Source organism: Mauremys mutica, chromosome 2 (genome assembly GCF_020497125.1).
Source record: "Mauremys mutica isolate MM-2020 ecotype Southern chromosome 2, ASM2049712v1, whole genome shotgun sequence".
In the NCBI taxonomy this organism is placed as follows: domain Eukaryota; kingdom Metazoa; phylum Chordata; order Testudines; family Geoemydidae; genus Mauremys; species Mauremys mutica.
In genome coordinates, this window is record NC_059073.1 from 147,459,070 (window position 1) to 147,477,534 (window position 18,465).

Here is an 18,465-nt window from a genome sequence, read left to right on the forward strand (position 1 = left end):
TCCTCGGGCCCCACCTGCAGGGACTGGCACCTGGCACTGAGTGGAAGTGATTCTGGGCTTGGAACCTTTGCTGGGTCAGGAGCCTGCAAGGGGAACAGATCCCTGGGCTTGAGGGAAGGATGTGCTTGCACTAGACAATCTGGAGCTAACCACTCCAGATCTGCCCAGACCCGTGGCTCTAAGCCCTGGCCCAGGCGAGGGGGGGACAGTATGAGGGGCTCCCCCCCCCCAGTCCTCCCTAGTCTACAAACCCCGGCTCCTGTGTCTTTCTTTTTAACTCTTCAAGCCACTCAGCCATGACCCCCCTCCCCCTCCAAAACCCCAGCCAGCCAATCCCGCGCCTCTCCGCTCTGCCGGGCCGCTCTCGGGGGGACCCCGTGGGATAAAACCGGCTGGAAATGACTCTGATTGGAAAAAACTTCCCAAGCAATCAAAAGTCAAACGGAGATTTCTGGTGGTGCTGCCCCCGCCCCTCCCCCCGCCGAGCGGGTACTCGGAGACAGGCAGCTGGAGGCGGGTGCTGCAGCCGAACAGGTAACAGCAACACCGCCCCCCCCCCATGAGTGCTCGGATCTCTGCTCCCCAGGGGCGGGGGGAGCCCAGATTTCGGGGGGTGGGGTGTAAAATCGCTCTTCCAAGTGAAGGGGGCGACCCTTAGCGGAGGGGGGTTGGGCTGTGACCCCCCATCTCCCAGAACTGGTTGGATTTTCACCCCTAAGCATCCCACAGCTGAGGCTGCCTCGGACTCCTGGGTCCCTCCTGGCTGCAGAAGGGGGCTGCCTGGGTTTCCTGGCCATTTCCAGCGTCTCATTTTCCCCTTCTCTCCTTTCCAGGCCTGCAAGACATTTGTGTGGGGGGTTGAGATCCAAAGGTGACCCCCCCTGCAGCGCCCAGCGCCTGCTTGGGAAGAAGAGATCTGCCGCCAGGAGCAGCTGCCCGCCTTCCTTCTGAGGGGCGATCTCCCCCGCCCCCTAACCAGCCATGCCCCATAACACCATCCGATCAGGTAAGATCTGCCCCGCCTGGGCCTCCTCCGTCCTCCAGCCGATCCCCGCGCTGGGCTGGATCGGAGCCTTCGCTGCGACCCCACTTGGCGATGGAAGACTCGGGGCTCGGGGTGTGTGAGAAATGCTGGCTCCAAGGGGGGGGGGATTCCGCCCGAGATGCGCCCCTCCAGCAGCTCACCTCCCGTCTCCTGTGGATGGGCCATTTCTTCCCCTGCCCGAGAGCCGGGCCAGCCCGATACTGGGTGTGTCTGTGGGTCTCTCTCCCCCCGGGCTCGTTTGCTTTGCGGTGACGCTACCTGGTACCTTCTATGGCTGATGGATCGCGGGTCCCTCGCTTTGGGAAATCGCCCAAAGGGGAGCGAGACCCCGGAGCAGAAGGAAATCTCCCCTTCGGGCGGCCAGGCTGAAACGGGCATTTTCAGTTGAAAATCGAATTGGAATAAAGTTTAAAGTCAAATTTGCCCCCTTCTGAGTGCTGAGCTTCCAGTCACTTCACCAAGGGTCTGGAGTGAACGCAGCCTCCATCCCGAGCGAACCCCCTTAGCAGGACGGAGGCTGCTATCGCGGGGCCTAGTACAGTTTATTTGAATGGGAGAGAATTGTGGGATTTTTTTCCTAAAGAAGGAGAAAAAACTCTCCCAGATTTAACTACCCCGCAGTTAATCCCGGGGTAATTGTGTCATTAAAATCTCCCCATTCAAATATAGACATGAACCCAGCCGGGCGCCCCGAAAGCAGGGGAACCACGGGCGTAGATCCTGCCATGTGGACGAGTCACTTGATTTGTGCAGAGCGCTGCAGGAGGCGGCCCGGGCTGAATATCGACTGGACAGTTGGCGGGGCGAATACATGCGGGGTCGGGGCAGCGGGGATCCGAGTGTGCCGGGAAATCGCCGCTCCCTCGCCCGGTGTGGGAATAAACACGAGCCGCCCGCGGGAAGCAGGGGGCTCTGGGCAGGGGCTGGCACGGATGGAGAAAAGCCCTTGGCAAACAAAAGCAACCCCCGCACGGGCTGCCAAAAGCCACGCCGGGCTCTGGAGCCCGGGCCGGGGACAAGGGGGGCTGAGCTGGGGAAGCGGGGAGTTTGCAGAACTTTTCCTTCGCTTCGGCCGGCTCCGCTTCGGGTCCTGCTGGCCCACGGAGGTGACAGGGAACGGGATGGAAGCCGGCTGCTTTGGGGACACGCGGCGGGGCCAGGGGGCTTCGGCTTGACACCTTTTCCGGGGCGGGGGGGGGGGATCCACGTGGTTATTTGCCCCACAAGCTCCTGTGTCTGTCCGAAGCTACTAGCCCAGGGAGGGGTGTGTGCGAGGCAGGCAGGGAGACAAACGGGGATTTACAGGGAGCGCTTCGCGTCTATTGATCCCGGAGACACAATCGATAGTTCCCATTAATTCCGGGCGAAGATAAAGTCCAGCCCCGTAAAGGACGCGTGAGATGTAATAGCGCGGGGTCGGAGCGGGGCACTGAGGGATCGGTGTATCGCTCTATTCAGGTTGTTGTGTAACACACGCCGGTGTCCCTCCGGTTCTTGTGTAAAGCCGGCGGGTCCAGGTAACTGGTGAGAATGTCAGTGGCTGAGCTGCCGCCCCGAGCAGTGTGTTTCCATGAAGCGGGGGCTCGTTGATCCGGATCGGGGCATGTTTTAGTTGTGTGGTTTCAGTAGCGAAGGGACTCGGATCTGCTCTGCCCCTTGGCACATCAGACCTGAGCCCGGCTTTGTGCTGATCGCGGGGCTCAGCTCGGGTCCCGATTTTTCTGCCAGCAGCCCCTGGCTGGGGGGGGGTCCAGGTTATTTTCTTTTCGTTAAAAATAAATGCACCGAACGTGTTTCTTCCCCCTCCACATTAAATCCCACATTTCTCTTCGCGACCTCGCTTCCCTTTTCCTTCTCCTGCCCTCCCGCCGGCCCGGTGTAAACCGGTACATAGCGGGGGCTGCACTGTGGAGCCTCAATTCGGACTCACGAGGCCGAATTGAGTTTAAACAAATCAGACCGATCCAGGGACTTTGCCATGGAACAAAGAAAAGCCGAGAGGAACTAAATCTATTTCTCCCACGCGAAATCGGTCCCTAAACTCCGAGCGGTCAATGGGGGGAGGGAGCGCTCAGTGGTCTGAGCGTTGGCCTGCTAAAGCCAGGGTTGTGAATTTAGGGATCTGGGGCAAAATTGTCTGGGCATCGGTCCTGCTTTGAGCAGGGGGTTGGACTAGATACCTCCTGAGCTCCCTTCCAACCCTGATAGTCTAGGATTCGTTTCTGCTTCGGGAGCTTCCTTGTTTAGAGAGAAACGAATCTCTCCGCAGGTCACCGCAATGCCATGTCCGCTGGCCTGGCCTGCGCCGGGGGGAAAAGCCAGACACGTTGTAAAACAACGAAGCCCCTTAACGACCCAGCCGCGCTGCCCTCTGCCACCCCCAGGTCCGTTTCCATCCCCAGCGCTATTCCAACCCAAGCGGCAGCAAACCCCGGGATCCTACAAAGCGCGGCCGGATTGTGGGAAGTGTCATTTTCTTAAAAAGAAAAATTGATTCCAGGCGATTCTGCGCCCAGCGTCTCCGGCACAAGTTGTCCGTGGTTCGGGGGGTTTGGCCAGTGCATTTTCCCCCTCGCCAGCTCCTTCACTCCCCGGCTAGCGGCTTTGGGGGTTAGTGTGACCGCCCCCGGCCCCGCTTCAGACATCGGACTGTGCTCGGACCTGGAATTCCCCGAGCGGCTGGTGCTTCTTTTCCGGCTGACTCCGCTGGGACAGGGGCAATGGAAATCCCAACTAAACAATGGACACTGGCACCAAAAGCCCTTTTCCAGGCAGGTTCGTGTTTTATGCAGGGCCAAAAATAGGGCGCAAGAATCTGAAAAAGGAAAGGAGAAGAAATCTGAGCTACAATACACGGGGCTTCCCCAGGCCCCGGCTTAGTTCAGCGGGGAGACACGGGGAATTGGGGGGCTGGTGTTAGACTGAAAAGACACCCGTGTAATCCGAGGCCCCCAGAGGCACAATCCCCGGCCATCCAGAGAGGGGGGAGGTTCTAAGACCCAGCCTGATATTTTTATTTTTATTTATTTTTAGACGGTTCTCGTCCTCTTCCGCCCCCCCCCCCACCAGCCCCGCAAGAAAAAGTCCTCAATGAAAGTTAATTAGGAGATAATTTAGCTACCCCCTGAATTAGTTTCAAGATAAGTATCTTTTCAGGCTTTGTCACTTTAATTGTCCCAATGATGGATGGGGAGTAATTGTTTTTGACTGACACTTTTTTTGAAGTCACATTCAGGAATTTATTCTGTTTTTCTTAGTTTACCCAGGGTTTTTCATTAGCTTGTCATAAATCTAGGGTTACGTTCGGGGGGAAAGGAGGGGGAAGGTTAATTAATTTTAAAGGGTCACCTTGCCACACGTCCGTCTGATTTTATTTTTTTAAATATGGCCTGAGACAATGGGGCAAAGAGGCTGCAAATGCATCCAAAGGAGTGTGTGTGATTGCCGAGGGAAGGGGTTAAATATGAAAAGGCATCCTGTGATCGCAGGACAGAGCGCGGTGGGTCCTTCATGTCTGGGCGCAGGGACAGCGACACCAGACAAACAAGTAAATACATCAAAGAAATGACCTGGGTGCTGCATAGCTGTGATTTCTTATCACTGGGTATTTCTCTATCTAGACACAAACATATGCACACCTGCCTAGATAGCGAGGTAGATGTGTGTTACTGTGTCTACATTAGAGCTCTGCTGTGTATGTTTTATGTCTAGAGGCCTACCAGTATCTATGCCAGGGGTAGGCAACCTATGGCACACGTGCCGAAGGCAGCACGCAAGCTGATTTTCAGTGGCACTCACACTGCCTGGGTCCTGGCCACCGGTCTGGGGGGCTCTGCATTTTAATTTAATGTTAAATGAAGCTTCTTAAACATTTTAAAAACCTTATTTACTTTACATACAACAATAGTTTAGTTCTATATTATAGACTTGTAGAAAGAGACCTTCTAAAAACATTAACATGTATTACCGGCACATGAAACCTTAAATTAGAGTGAATAAATGAAGATTCGGCACACCACTTCTGACAGGTTGCTGATCCCTGATCTATGCTATAGAGACCGGTGTAAGTGAGTTGGGATTCTCTTGTGTATCTGTGGGGTGTGTGTCTGTGTATTGCAAGCTATCTTGTGTTCTCCTGTGTTTGTAACTGTGTACATTTTATATGGAGCTGTGTAGCAAGCTGCAGTCTAGCAGTGGGTGTGTACCGCACACTAACACAAGGGCCTACATCTGAGCAGGAATAAGGAAGGACACCCAGATAGATCATGTAGCCACAAACCATGGATTGCAGAACGCTCACCCAGCTCTATGACATGGGCATAGCCAGGAGGTAGCTGCTCACTCTCGTATCTCCATCCCGGGTCTCAATCGCACACACGTGTACCGCGCCGCACGACTCGCATGTGAATCCCGTCCCAAGCGACTCCATTAAAAGACAAGAGAGGCCTTGTCTGCGGGGGGAGCGTAGCCAGCAGAGTTGTACCGACCTGGCTATGGCAGCCAATCCTCTCCTGGGGCTGGGACAGATCCCCAAGGCAAACAAGTGCGACCAGTATCACCAGCTGAGGCTGTTGCTGGCACAGCTCTGAGGCAGGGGTGCTGGAACTTGGGGGGCAGGGTTAGTTTGATCCAGTGGCTCTCAGCCCTCCCCCCCCCACTGTACAAACTGTTCCAATGCCCCGGGCCTGATCCTTCTCTCCCTTGTCATTTACATCAACCCAAGCAGCCCCCCTGCCTTTGAAGGAGTTGGGGAGCAGGGACAAGAACCAGGCCTCTTGTCCATGGGCCCGATCCTGTGGTGGCTGCGGTGAGCGTAGGTTTGGTTCTGGTGCCATGGGAGCAGGACTCGGCAGCCCGCCCTCGCCTTGCTGTAATTATTAATGGGTGCTGGTATGCAGGTGCAGGGGGAGCATAAGCCCAGGCCCAGGGTTTAATCATTCACGGCCCAGAGCCGGGGGTTGGGCACAGAGAAATGAGGGAGTTGTTTTTTAAAAGGCATAAAATGCTTTAAAAACCCAGTCTGAGCCCAGGGGAGCAGGGAGCCATGGGGCCCAACCGGGGAAGGTAAGGCCACCCCCCACTGTGTTCCCCCAACCCGTGTGTCACACATGAAACACTGCACCGCCCCAGCCACCCCCATGCACCACTGTGACCTCCACCCCTCCACTGCACTCCCCATTGCACCCCCACCCTCATCAGTGCACCCCCACCCAGCCAACCCCATGTACCACTGCACCTCCCCACCCAGCCACCCCATGCACCACTGTGCCCCCCACCACTGTGCCCCCCCACCCCGACCCGCCCCCTGGGCCCCCACCCCCCTATTGCACCCCCCACCCAGCCACCTCCATGCACCCCTCCCCCCCACCCCCCTCCCCACTTCCCCACTGCACGCCCCCAGTTGCTCACCCCATGGCCCATGCATGCACCACTGTGTCAACACGCCAACACATCCACACACACACACTCACTCCAGGATACTGACATGCATCATCACGCCAGTGTACAGGATACACTTGTCAACACACCAACAGTCACGGATCCTCATACTAAAGAATGCAATTGTACAGACACATTCATAGACTGGAACAGACAGACACAAAGCCATAGACATACACCGCCAACCTACACCCACCATCCATCCAGACAGACATGGACAAACCGACACAGCATCCACAACCCACTATGTGCACAGCCAACATACAGACAGCTGCAGCATCCACAGACCCCCATAATTCTGTATGAACGCCTTCCCACCCCCAGTGTGTCTAGATACACACAGTCAAATATACAGATATGCACCAACTCACAACATACACACAGTCTAACATACACAAACACAGCCAACATCATGAACACACCCATATGTATAGATATCCCTATACTCCCCACCCCTCTGGGGAGAGAGAGTGGACACACAGCACGGTAATAAATAGGTTTCAGACCCGAAAATATATTTGAAAAATGCTGCACGTATTTTTGCCAGCTGGAGCAATGTGAGGGGGCGAGACGCCCAGCTGGTGCAAACTTGCGCACCGCTGGCTCCAGCAGATGCCCAGTGACTGACACCAGCTGAGGATCTGGCCCTGGTCTCTGGAACATCACTGTAGCATGTTTTCTCTGAGACAAGGCAGGAATTGGAACGAATCGAGGGAGAAATACATCTGCGTAAATCACCTTGTGGTGCAGCCGGTATCGTACAAAACAGACAGACGGGGCTTCAGCAGGCAGTGATGGAGCAATTGGGTGGCTGTAATGCATTGTCACTTATTATCTGGCTGTAATAATAGCGCCGAATATGGGGCAGATTTTCAGAGAGGAGCACAGGCCTGGGGGAAGTCAAAGGGCTCCATGCATCTCACCCCACCCTTGTGCTTTTTGAAAATCACCCCCCTATTTTTGAAATCCCGGGTGCAGTCAGGGAGAGTTGCTGATTTAAAGATCTGGCCCTCTAATCACAACGCCACACAAATCCCCCCCTCCTCCTCCCTGCCACGTTCAAAGGGAAGAGGGGAATGGAGATACCTGGGCCACCCCTGAAACACCCACCCCTGGGTGATCTGCAGCCTCTGGAGCCAGTGCCCTGTGGGGAGCAGCTGGGCTGGGCTGGGGCAGCTTTCTGCCATAAGGGGGTGCCCCTGGGATGCTGTGAGGTAATCTCCAGCCGAAAGTAGAGTAGAGGAGTGAACCCTGCAGCCCTTACTCCCCCAGGTAAGGATCAGGCAAGGAGCTGCGGAGTTGGTGTGATTCAGCAAGACTCCGCTCATTGCAGCGAGGGCCCGAGCCTGCCCAGGGTGATCCTACTGGCGTCAGGGGATGGAGCAGAGTCCCTCCCATGCACAAGTGTCAGAAGGCTCGGCCCTGGGGCTGGGGCTTCCCTGAGGTGGGGCCCACGTGTACGCAGGCTCTGGCACAGACCTGCAACAATCATTAGGCCTCAGACTAGGACGTGGCCCAAGGGGATGCTGGGATGACACATGGCCCATGCAGCGACGCGCTGCCACGTGCTGTCCCGGGACGGGGTCATGCTGCACCACGGGGCCGTGATTGTGTGGCACGAAAACCCCCAGGACCAAGAGCAACGGACCAGGGAACTGCCTCACGTAGGTGCCTGGCGAGGCTAGCGGGCGGCTCTGCATCCACGCAGTGAAATGGAGCCAAGCGGGGTCGTGCGCCGGGGCGATGTCTAGGGCTGGGGTTCTCAGTCTGGGCTCCGCAGATCCCTGCGGGCTTAGGCTGAAAACTCACTGAACAGACTCTTAACGACAGCTGCAGACCAGAGCTTTCCAAAGGGGTCTGTGCCTCCCTTCGGAATTTGTTAGGGGTCCACAAATGAAAAAAGGTCGTGAACCACTGCTCTAGGGGCGGTCTGGGGAGCCTGTGGCCAGGGGGCATTGGGCGATGTACCACAGGGCTCTCGGGGGTTGTTCCTGAGTCCCTTTGACTGGCGTTAAATGTTCTCTGGGAAGGGAAAAGCCAGGCTCCTTCACGGCTGCTGGGCCCGAGAGCTGAGCTCATCAGTGTTAATGGTCCCCGGAGACCCGCTGGGGCCGATGCGCGCCGGCCGAGCGTCGAACGGGGCTGTGCAGCGCAACGCTCGTCGCTCCGGGGCTGTGGAGTCGCAGGCCGGATTCTGCTTCTAGGGACAGCACTGATTTCTATGGGGCTTCGCCTGATTTGCACCAGGGCATTGCCAGGGCTTTGCCTGGGGTTGTGGGGCAGCTGCCGTCTCGGGTAGGGGCGACAGGGTTTGTTCAAAACAGCCCAGAGCTCTGCTGGGACCCAATGGAATCTCCCTCCCCTGCCCATCCCCCATGGTACAGGTGGGGGAAACTGAGACACGGGGCGGGGGGGGGGGGGCCTGACCCAGCTGGTCTGTGACAGAGCTGGGAGTGGGACACAAGTTTTGGCCTTGCTCTTGCTCCCCTTATTCAGCCAAGTCCAACTGGAGTTTCCAGATCGGATTCTTAGGGGCAAAGCTCCCTGCTCCCCCAGCTGGAGCTGTGCCCCCCGGGCCTCTGCTCCCTGCCCAGGGCAGCGCCACTCTGAGGGCCAGGTGTACGGCTGGGGGAAGGCAAAGGAGCTGGCAGGCACTGGAGCTGGGTCTGGGGCGAGTGGGGCAGCTTGGCCGGTGCTGGAGGTTGTCGCTGGGAATGGTGGGGGCTGGTGGATGCCGGGGCTGGGGTCAGTATTTGGGGTGGCGGGGCTGAGTGTGAGGTTGGGGTGGCCGCTGGCTGCGGACGGGGGGAGCCAGGCATCACAGCGGGGTCTGGGACGTTCAGCTATGGGGCTGGAGGAAAGCTTCAGCTTTTCATGTTAAAGGCATTTGAATGGCGCATGACGTCTTGCCTTCCCACTGGGAAGGGGGCCACACGCCTCTCTCCATCCGCCCCAGAGCAGACCCCTCCGCTGCTCCCTGTACTATGGAGGCCTCTCTAGCAGGGATAGGCCCTGCCAGGTGACCATGGGCAAGCCCCAGTCCCTCTCCCGTGCCTCGGTTTCCCCTCCCAGCCCTCATCAGTTCAGACTGCGAGCTGTTTGAAGCAGCCTCTCCCTATGTGTCTGGGCAGCACCTGGCACAGTGGGAACCCTGATCTCAGTGGAGGCCCATGCCCCCTGCTAAGGCCACGTCCTCCTGGCCATGCCAGCCTGCTGTGGCCTGCCCCCGACGCCACCACGCAGAGGTTCTGTGCCACTCTTGTCACAGCCAGCTCCTGGCTAGCAGCACGTCCTTACCTCTGGCAGCTATTGGCTCTGACCCAGCTCCGCTCCGGGCCCGGATGGCTTGGCCACCCCCCTGACATTTGGGCAGCACTAGACCTTACCAGCGGCTGCACCAGCCATGCTACTGCATTTGCCGAGGCAACAGTGGAAGCAGGGCTGGAGGTCCATGTGTCACCTCCGCAGTGCCTGATCCACAGCCCACCGAGCTCAGTGGATGGACTTGCAGTCCATGGGCTTGGATCAGGTCCTGCAGGGCAGAAAGCAAGACCCCTGAATTGTCCCCTGTAGCTTGACCTCCGCCCCTCCCTCCCCCCAGGGCTATCCCTGACCCCAACTGGCCCCCAACATAGACTGCGGATGAACCCACCCGCCAGCGACCTCCACTCCCCGTTTGAATGGGGTCACTTAGTGTCATGGAAGCAAAGTGCCGTGGAGTGTTTGGTTGGAGCAAAGCTGGGACAGAGCTCTTGGCGTCTCAGAGGCCGATGTGACAAGATAGCTGGATCTGTCCAACAGACTGCACTCTACAGCCAAGATGGCTCATGGCCTGGAAGGATGTCTGGGAATCCCCGAGCCCTGTCCTCTGAAAATCAGCCTTTTGCAATGTCTGTTGTCTCAGCTGGAGGGCTGAGAGGGAGAGGTGTTCTCTTACTGTGTGTCCCTGCAGCAGACTTTTCAATAAATATTTCTGTTCTGTATTTGGAAAAGAGCTGGATGAAGTATTCATATCATAAGATGACGAAATACTCTCCTCTCCAACAGTGGCTCAGGTGGATGTCAAACAGCAACTACTAAAGTCAAACCTCTTTAAATCAGCAGGGGCAGAGGACTTGCACCCAAGAGTTTCCAAAGAGCTGGCCAAGGCACTTCCTGGCCAATTGGTGCTGATTTTTGTTGTTAAGTCATGGAGCACTGGGGAAGTTCCAGAAGGCTGGAAGAAGGCTAATGTTGTGCCAATATTTAAAAAGGGGACAACTTAGGGAGTTACAGGCCTGTCAGCCTGACATCAGCAAAATAGTGTGGTGGCCAATCTGGTACTCCTTTAATAAAGATTAAAGGAAGGTAATGTAATTAATGCCAATCAGTGTGGGTTTATGGAAAACAGATCCTGTCAAATACACTTTGTATATTTTAAAAATGAAAATACAAGATCGAATGGTAACGTGAATAGTGGTGTTGTAATATACTTATACTCCTCTAAGATGTGTGACCTCGTGCTGACATTTTGATCAAGAATCTGGAACAATATAAAATCGAGGGGGCTCAGATTGAATGGCTTGATAAGTGGCTGACTGATACATGTTCAGACCAAATTGTAAAAAGGAAGAAGGAGGATCTGGGGAACTAGACCGCTCAGCCTCACCTCAGTCCCTGGAAAAATCATGGAGCAGGTCCTCAAGGAATCAATTCTGAAACACTTAAAGGAGAGGAAAGTGATCAGGAGCAGTCAGCATGGATTCACCAAGGGCAAGTCATGCCTGACCAACCTGATTGCCTTCTATGGTGAGATAACTGGGTCTGTGGATGAGGGGAAAGCAGTTGACGTTATATATCTTGACTTTATCAAAGCTTTTGTTACGGTCTCCCACAGTATTCTTGCCAGGAAGTTAAAGGAGTATGGGCTGGATGAATCGACTATAAGGTGGATAGAAAGCTGGCTAGATCGTCGGGGTCAATGGGTAGTGATCAATGGCTCCATGTCTAGTTGGCAGTGGGTATCAAGCGGAGTGCCCCAAGGGTCGGTCCTGGGGCCGGTTTTGTTCAACATCTTCATTAATGATCTGGATCATGGGATGGACTGCACCCTCAGCAAGTACGCAGATGACACTAAGCTGAGGGGGAGATAGAAACATTGGAGGGTAGGGATAGGGTCCAGAGTGACCTAGCCAAATTGGAGGATTGGGCCAAAAGAAACCTGATGAGGTTCAACAAGGACAAGTGCAGAGTTTTGCACTTAGGATGGAAGAATCCCTTGCACCACTACTGGTTGGGGACCGACTGGCTATGCAGTAGTTCTGCAGAAAAGGACCTGGGAATTACAGTGGAAGAGAAGCTGGATAAGAAGCTGGATATGAGTCAGCAGTGTGCCCTTGCTGCCAAGAAGGCTAGTGGTACATTGGGCTGCATTAGTAGGAGCATTGCCAGCAGATCGAGGATGTGGACAAATTGGAGAGAGTCCAGTGGAGGGCAACAAAAATGATCAGGGGGCTGGAGCACATAACTTATGAGGAGAGGCTGAGGGAACTGGGCTTATTTAGTCTGCAGAAGAGAAGGGTGAGGTGGAATTTGATAGCAGCCTTCAACTACCTGAAGGGGGGTTCCAAAGAGGATGGAGATCAGCTGTTTTCAGTAGTAGCAGATGACAGAACAAGGAATAATGGTCTCAAGTTGCAGTGGGGGAGGTTTAGGCTGGGATTAGGAAACACTATTTCACTAGGAGGGTGGTGAAGCACTGGGATGGGTTACCTAGGGAGGTGGTGGAATCTCCTTCCTTAGAGGTTTTTATGGCCCGGCTTGACAAAGCCCTGGCTGGGATAATTTAGTTGGGGTTGGTCCTGCTTTGAGCAGGGGGTTGGACTAGATACCTCCTGAGGTCCCTTCCAACTCTGATGTTGTATGATTCTATTATGATGATGGCTGGACAGATGGGTAGATAGCCCTGTTGGTGTGATCATCAGGGGGAGCAATAAGGGTCCCCGTTGCTGGTCCCGGCTCTGTAGGGCGCAGCACCCCTTCCAGTGAGTGAGGGGAGCTGGCACCTCACAGGATCAGGCCCTAACAGACCCCCCCTTCAGGGACAGATTCTGAGAGGCCTTTTTGCCTTATGCCCACAGTGCTGTGGAGTGCCCCCTGCTCTGGGGCCACCCCGTATGGGGTCTCTGGGCCAGCCCAGGAGTTGGGTGGGGAATCATTGCAAGATATGGGCTCAGCTAAAAGATAGTGCAGTGCAGCAGCCAGCCGGGCAGTGCACCTCCACCCTGCGCCCCGCACAGAGCCACCGGCCGGGCAGTGCACCCCAGCCCTGCGCCATTGCGTGGTGCCCTCCTCTCCATGCACACCCACTGCCTGGCCGCCAGCTGCCCCCCTCTTTCTCTTCCCCGCCCCGCTCTGCATCTCGCCTCCCCTGCATAATCGTTCTTGCCCGCATGAGTGCTCCAGCTCCGCAGCCTGGTGCCCCTCTGAGGCATTCTCCCCTCTCCTGTTATTCTTGTATTAGTGCCGAGCCCATTACAGCTAATTTGCTCACCCTAATCTCCATTTATTTCTCCCTCGTTGATATTAGATTTTACTTCTCTATTGCTCCGGCCTGATTTCCTCTTTGTCTCTCTAATGCGCCCCCCCCCCCGTTTCTCTATTAATATGGTTTCCTCTCACCATTCGCCCCCCTCTCACCCCCACCACCCATCCCAAACTGAGTCCCCTTTAAATTAACTCCTGGCTGCCCTGGGGCTGGCGGGGCGGGAAAACAGTCTGGCTTCGCAGAGGAACAGGCCCCTGCTCAGAGCCTCCCCATGTGTTGGCTCTCACGCTGCACGGAACCCCCAGAAACAGGCTACATCCTCCCAGGCGCCCCCCTGAGTGCTGAGATCCCAGCTCCCCCACCCACCAGGGGCCTGCCCTACATCCTGACCCCCCCAACATCATGGGGAGCCCTCCCTGACCCAGCCAGGCTCATCCTGCACAAGCCCAGCAGCCTCTGGGGGTTTGCCCCCCCTCTCTTTGGGGTGTTTCGTAAAGCCCCAGCTCCCGGAGCCAGGGGAGTCTCTGCTCCAGCGTGCCTGTTTGCAGAGGGCAGCTAGAATGTGGCCCCAGCCCCCGCCCCAAAAGCAAAGACAAAAGGACCCCCACCTTTGGCATTGCAAAAACCCTTGTGGTTTGTCATTTTGGGGCGTCTGGTTCATGGGTTTGACCACTAGGGGCTGGCCAGATGGAAAAAACTCTGCTCTGGAGAGTTAATGGCACTTCTCTGTACCACCCCCTCCATGGTTGGTATTCAAGCTCCCCTTCCCCACCCCTGTGTCCCCCATTCCCTGTATTCCATCCCTCGCTCCCCACCCCTGGACACCCTCCCAGAACCCCCCAGGCTCTGTCTCCCAATTCCACTTCCCCTCCCCAACCCCCTTCCCCACCTCCCTTCCCAAGCACTGTACCCCAACCTCCCCAGCCTCTGTGATCATCTCAGCCAGCCCCTGTATGTCACCCGCTTTCACGTCCCTCACTGAACACCTCTAAGCATTACTGGTGCCTCCAGCTCCCTACTCCCACCCAGCTGACCTTATGTTACTTGGAGCGGGGCTGGGGGTGGTATATCGAGTCGGAGACTGTTAGGCCAGACAGAGCTATGGAACCAGCTAGTCCAACCGCCCGATCCCCGAGTTGATCCCTCTTTGAACTGGCGCAGAGCAGTTAGCAAAGGAGGGTGCTGGAGAACACGCCAGGCCCTTGGGAAGTCGCTCCAATGGCTAGTGACCCTCACTGGTCACAATTTGCACTTTATTTCTAGTCTCAATGTGTCGAGCTTTGACCTGCAGCCAGCGGATCGTGTCAGGCCTTAGACTGAAGACCCCTCTGGTACCAATTTCTGTAGATACTGACAGATTGGGATCCAGGTCCCCCTTGACGGTCTCTTTGAGAAGCTCAATAGATGGAGCTCCTGGGGTCGATGGCAGGTTGTCCAAGCTTTTAACCATTCTTCTGGCTCTGCTGAAAACCCTCCCCCATTATCAACATCCTGCTTAAATTGTGGGCACCAGAACTGGGCAACGGATCCCAGCAGCGGTCGCACCAGTGCCAAACCCGGAGGCAAAATCACCGCTCTGCTCCTACTTGAGATTCCCTTGTTTACACATCCCAGGGTCACATCAGTCCTTTTGGCCCCAGCATCGCCCAGGGAGCTTGTGTTCAGCAGATTCTCCACCATGACACCCACATTTGTTTCAGAGTCCCTGCTTCCAGGATAGAGCCCCCCAGCCTGTCAGTATGACCCGCAATCTTTGTTCCTGGATGGACCACCTTGCATTTAGTTGTAGTGTTTGCTAGTGTCCAGCTTACCAGTGCCCCAGCTCGCTCTGTATCAGTGACCCCTCCTCGTCAGTATCTCCCACTCCCCCAAGCTTGGCGTCATCTGCAAACTTTCTGAGTGAGCATTTTATGTTGTCTTCTACGGCAACGGCAAACAAATTATGTGGAGAGCCACCAACCTATCCCTGTGGAACCCCCCTCGAAACACAACTGTTCATTGATGATTCCCGCCCCCCCCCCCCCCATCACACTGGGCATGGCTCTTGGGTTCCAGGGAGACTTAGATTTTCCCTGCTCAACATGGCAGCTGCTCGGGACATGATCCCCCTCCCCCATAAAAAAATTCACTGAAAAACCTTTTCTTTGACTTTTCCTGGTTTTTTTGGGCAGGGTCATTTGATTTTTTTTTCAAATCCCCTGTTGTTGTTTAAACCAAACCATCTGCATTTAAACCATTTCGTTCAATCCCAAAAAACGCTGGTCTTTGGTTGACTTTTGGGGTTTGCTGAATGAACAATTTTTTTTTTTCCCCAAATGGGATTATTTGGGCAGATCACCCTTTTCCTGGGTCAGAAGGCCATTTTCAGATGTGTGTGTGTGTGTTGGGGGGGAATGTAGGCAGAACAGTTGTGACCAGCTCTAAATCAGCACCCGCAGCTTTTCCAACGCTCCATGCCCAAGGTGCTGAGGTCATTGGAACAACCGGCCACTGGCTACTTGGGCCTGAGTTCTTGTGTCCCTACCACATGGATTCCCCCCCCCATGTGTGTATGTACCACAGAAATCTGTCTACCAATGCTGCACCACGGCCGGGCTTCCCGCAGGAGTCTGACAAAATCCTTGCGATGATCTTCAAACCTTACGCTGGTGCTTATGCAGCGACTCAGGCCTCAGCCTGGCGGTGCCTATGGGAGGAGAGGAACATAAGAACGTAAGAGCAGCCAGACCAAAGGTCCATCCAGCCCAGTGTCCTGTCTGCAAACAGTGGCCAGTGCCAGGTGCCCCAGAGGGAATGAACAGAACAGGGAATCATCAAGTGATCCACCCCCTGTCGCCCATTCCCAGCTTCTGGCAAACCAGGACAATGGAGCGAACTTCCAGTTTTAAACCATATAAAGGAAAAACCCAGAAATTTGGTGGAACAAGAACAGAAAATAAATAACATCTAGTGTCACCGAATGCTAGGTTAGGAAAATAAACTGTAAATTTACTCTGCATGTCTCGAAAGCTGGGCTCTCTCCCCGCCAGGAGCTGGGCCAATAAAAGATCTTTCTTCACCCACCTTGTCTCATTGCAGTACAAGACGTTTGTCAGCACTGCAACCCATCGCCCCAAGGGGGACTCCACCCTCCCCCTGGCTGCAAAGTCCGGCTTTGCCTCACCTCTCTCTGGCGTGCGTTGCTCCTTTGATTCCACACCCCCTTCCAACAGCTCCCCCTCCGGATGGCCACGCCTGGTCCCCAGGCGCCCGAATGGTACCCCTCTGTCAGGGTCCCAGGGATCAACCTCACCTGTCGTACGCTCCGTACTCCTCACCACCTGGCTCCTTGCGGGCAGCTTCCTCTCCCAGGGCCACATTCTCTGCTGCCGCATCACAGCTGCCCGCCCTAGCCTTACCCTCTCGGTTGAAAGTGCAGCTGGTGCCGGGGCCAGGATTACTACACTTCTCTGCCTAGCCATGCAAACCTACGCTGCACCCTATAGCTGCCCGTACATTGGCCTGTAACGACCCCAAGCCAAATATGGGCCTTCCCGCCCATTTCCTGGGCATCAGATGATATTTACGCCCATTTGCCTTTAGCATATTAAACTGGCCAAGGCAAGCCGGACATTCCTGGAGAGAAGGGAGTGGGCACATGGTGGGAGCAGGCAGGGAGCACTGCTGGCAACTATCGGAGTGTATAGGGGCTGTGAGGGACAACGGCTGGGGGGCCAGGTGTGTGCGTGTAGGGCTGGATGTCTGTGTCGGGGGATGCAGAGATACGAGTGTGTAGCTCCCTGCTGTGCATGTAGGGGTGGGCAGGCATGTACATTCGGGTGCATACGTGCAGGTCTGGGTGCCTGCACATAGATCTGTGTGCATGTAGATCTGTGTATGCATGCAGGCCTGCATGCATGTAGAGCTGTGTGCGTGTCGCTCTGTGTGCAGATCCGTGTGCATGTAGGTCTGGGGGTCACTCACTCAGGGAGAATGCTGCCACATTGTACACAAACAGTCACAGCCCAGGGTCAGAGCATGGAGCTGGGAACCAGGAACTGCTGAGCTCCTCCCAGCTCTACCCTTTATTCGCTGCATGAAGTTGCACAAGTCCCTCCCCCCTCTGTGCTGCAGTTTCCCCTTTTGCAAAATGGCAATCATCAGACTTATCATCCTGGCTAGGTACTCGCATTTTCCTCTCCAAACCAGAGTGGTATCTGGGCACCTCAAAGCTCTTAAAGAATTTACCCCACAACAACCCTGCAGGTTTCAGATGGAGAAACTGAGGTCCAGGGATAGGAAGGGACTTGCCTCAGGTTGCCCAGTGAGTCAGTGGCAGAGCTGGTATTTGTACCCAGGGCTCCTGGCTATTAGTCCCATGCATTAACCACAGCCCCAATCTTCGCCTAGTGCATGAGGCCAACCCACTAGATCGGGTTGGCAGCCTTTCAGAAGTGCTGTGCCGAGTCTTCATTTATTTACTCTAATGTAAGGTTTCACGTGCCAGTAATACATTTGAATGCTTTTAGAAGGCCTCTTTCTTTAAGTCTATATTATAGAACTAAACTATTGTTGTATATAAAGTAAATAAGGTTTTAAAAATGTTTAAGAAGCTTCATTTAAAATTAAATTAAAATGCAGAGCCCCCCAGACCGGTGGCCAGGACCAGGTAGTGCGAGTGCCACTGAAAATCAGCTCGCGTGCCGCCTTCGGCACCTGTGCCATAGGTTGCTTACCCCTGCACTAGAGCATAAAGTTCTTTCCAAATGAACAGCCTGATTCTGATTTATCTCACGTTCCTGCGAACCCAGGGTAGCCCCTGTGACTTCACTGGGGTAAAACTGGCCTAGAGGAGATCTGAGTCTGCACAGACACATGCTGCTGAAGGAGCATGGGCTGCAGAATAGTTCCACTCCGCTCCATACGGGCGTGTAATGTATTTGGCATGGAAACGAGCGACTGACGCTTTCCTTGCTAGGCTCCGTGTCACTGTTAACTGCATGTGAGGTTGGCTACAGCCCAGTCTGGCCTGGGGGCAGCTTGGTCCAAGCTGTGATGGCTTCCCTATCGCGCAGGGCATCACACGTGCCAGCTCCTCCACCTCCCTCCCGCTCCAAGCAGCTGGCCAATCGCTGGCACCAGATGGCAGGAACAAAGAGAGGCCCAAGCCCAAAGACCCGCAGACGTTATGTCCTCATGACAGAGCCTAGCTCTGGAGCTAGCCTAGCTCAGGTGACAGCGACAGAGCAGGCTGTGTGGGCAGCGGGGGCTGGGGAGTTAAAAGCACCTCCATGCTCCAGGGACAGGGTTCTGTGTGTGGACAGACAGGGCCAAAGCCACAGCTGCAGCTCAGTTAGTGCTGCGGTGAGCCCAAGCTGCCAGGCAGCACCGAGGAGCCCGTATGTAGCTGAAGGGGCACTGCTGAGTACAAAGGACCTGAGGAAAACGCAGGCAGTGAGCCTGGGCAGCCGTGTGC

General features: G+C 55.4%; 1 protein-coding gene across 10 annotated transcripts in view; it reads left to right on the forward strand.

Moving 5' to 3' along the window:
• The first annotated feature begins 423 nt into the window (after nt 1-423).
• LOC123364363 (paired box protein Pax-8-like) overlaps nt 424-18,465 on the forward strand; it is a 41,901-nt gene continuing 23,859 nt past the window's right edge. For all 10 annotated transcript variants that reach the window (XM_045006429.1, XM_045006433.1, XM_045006431.1 and 7 more), the window contains exons 1-2: nt 424-534; nt 834-1,006. In XM_045006429.1, the coding sequence (XP_044862364.1) occupies nt 982-1,006 (25 nt within the window). In that variant the 5' untranslated portion in view covers nt 424-534; nt 834-981. The remainder of the gene's footprint in view (nt 535-833; nt 1,007-18,465) is intronic.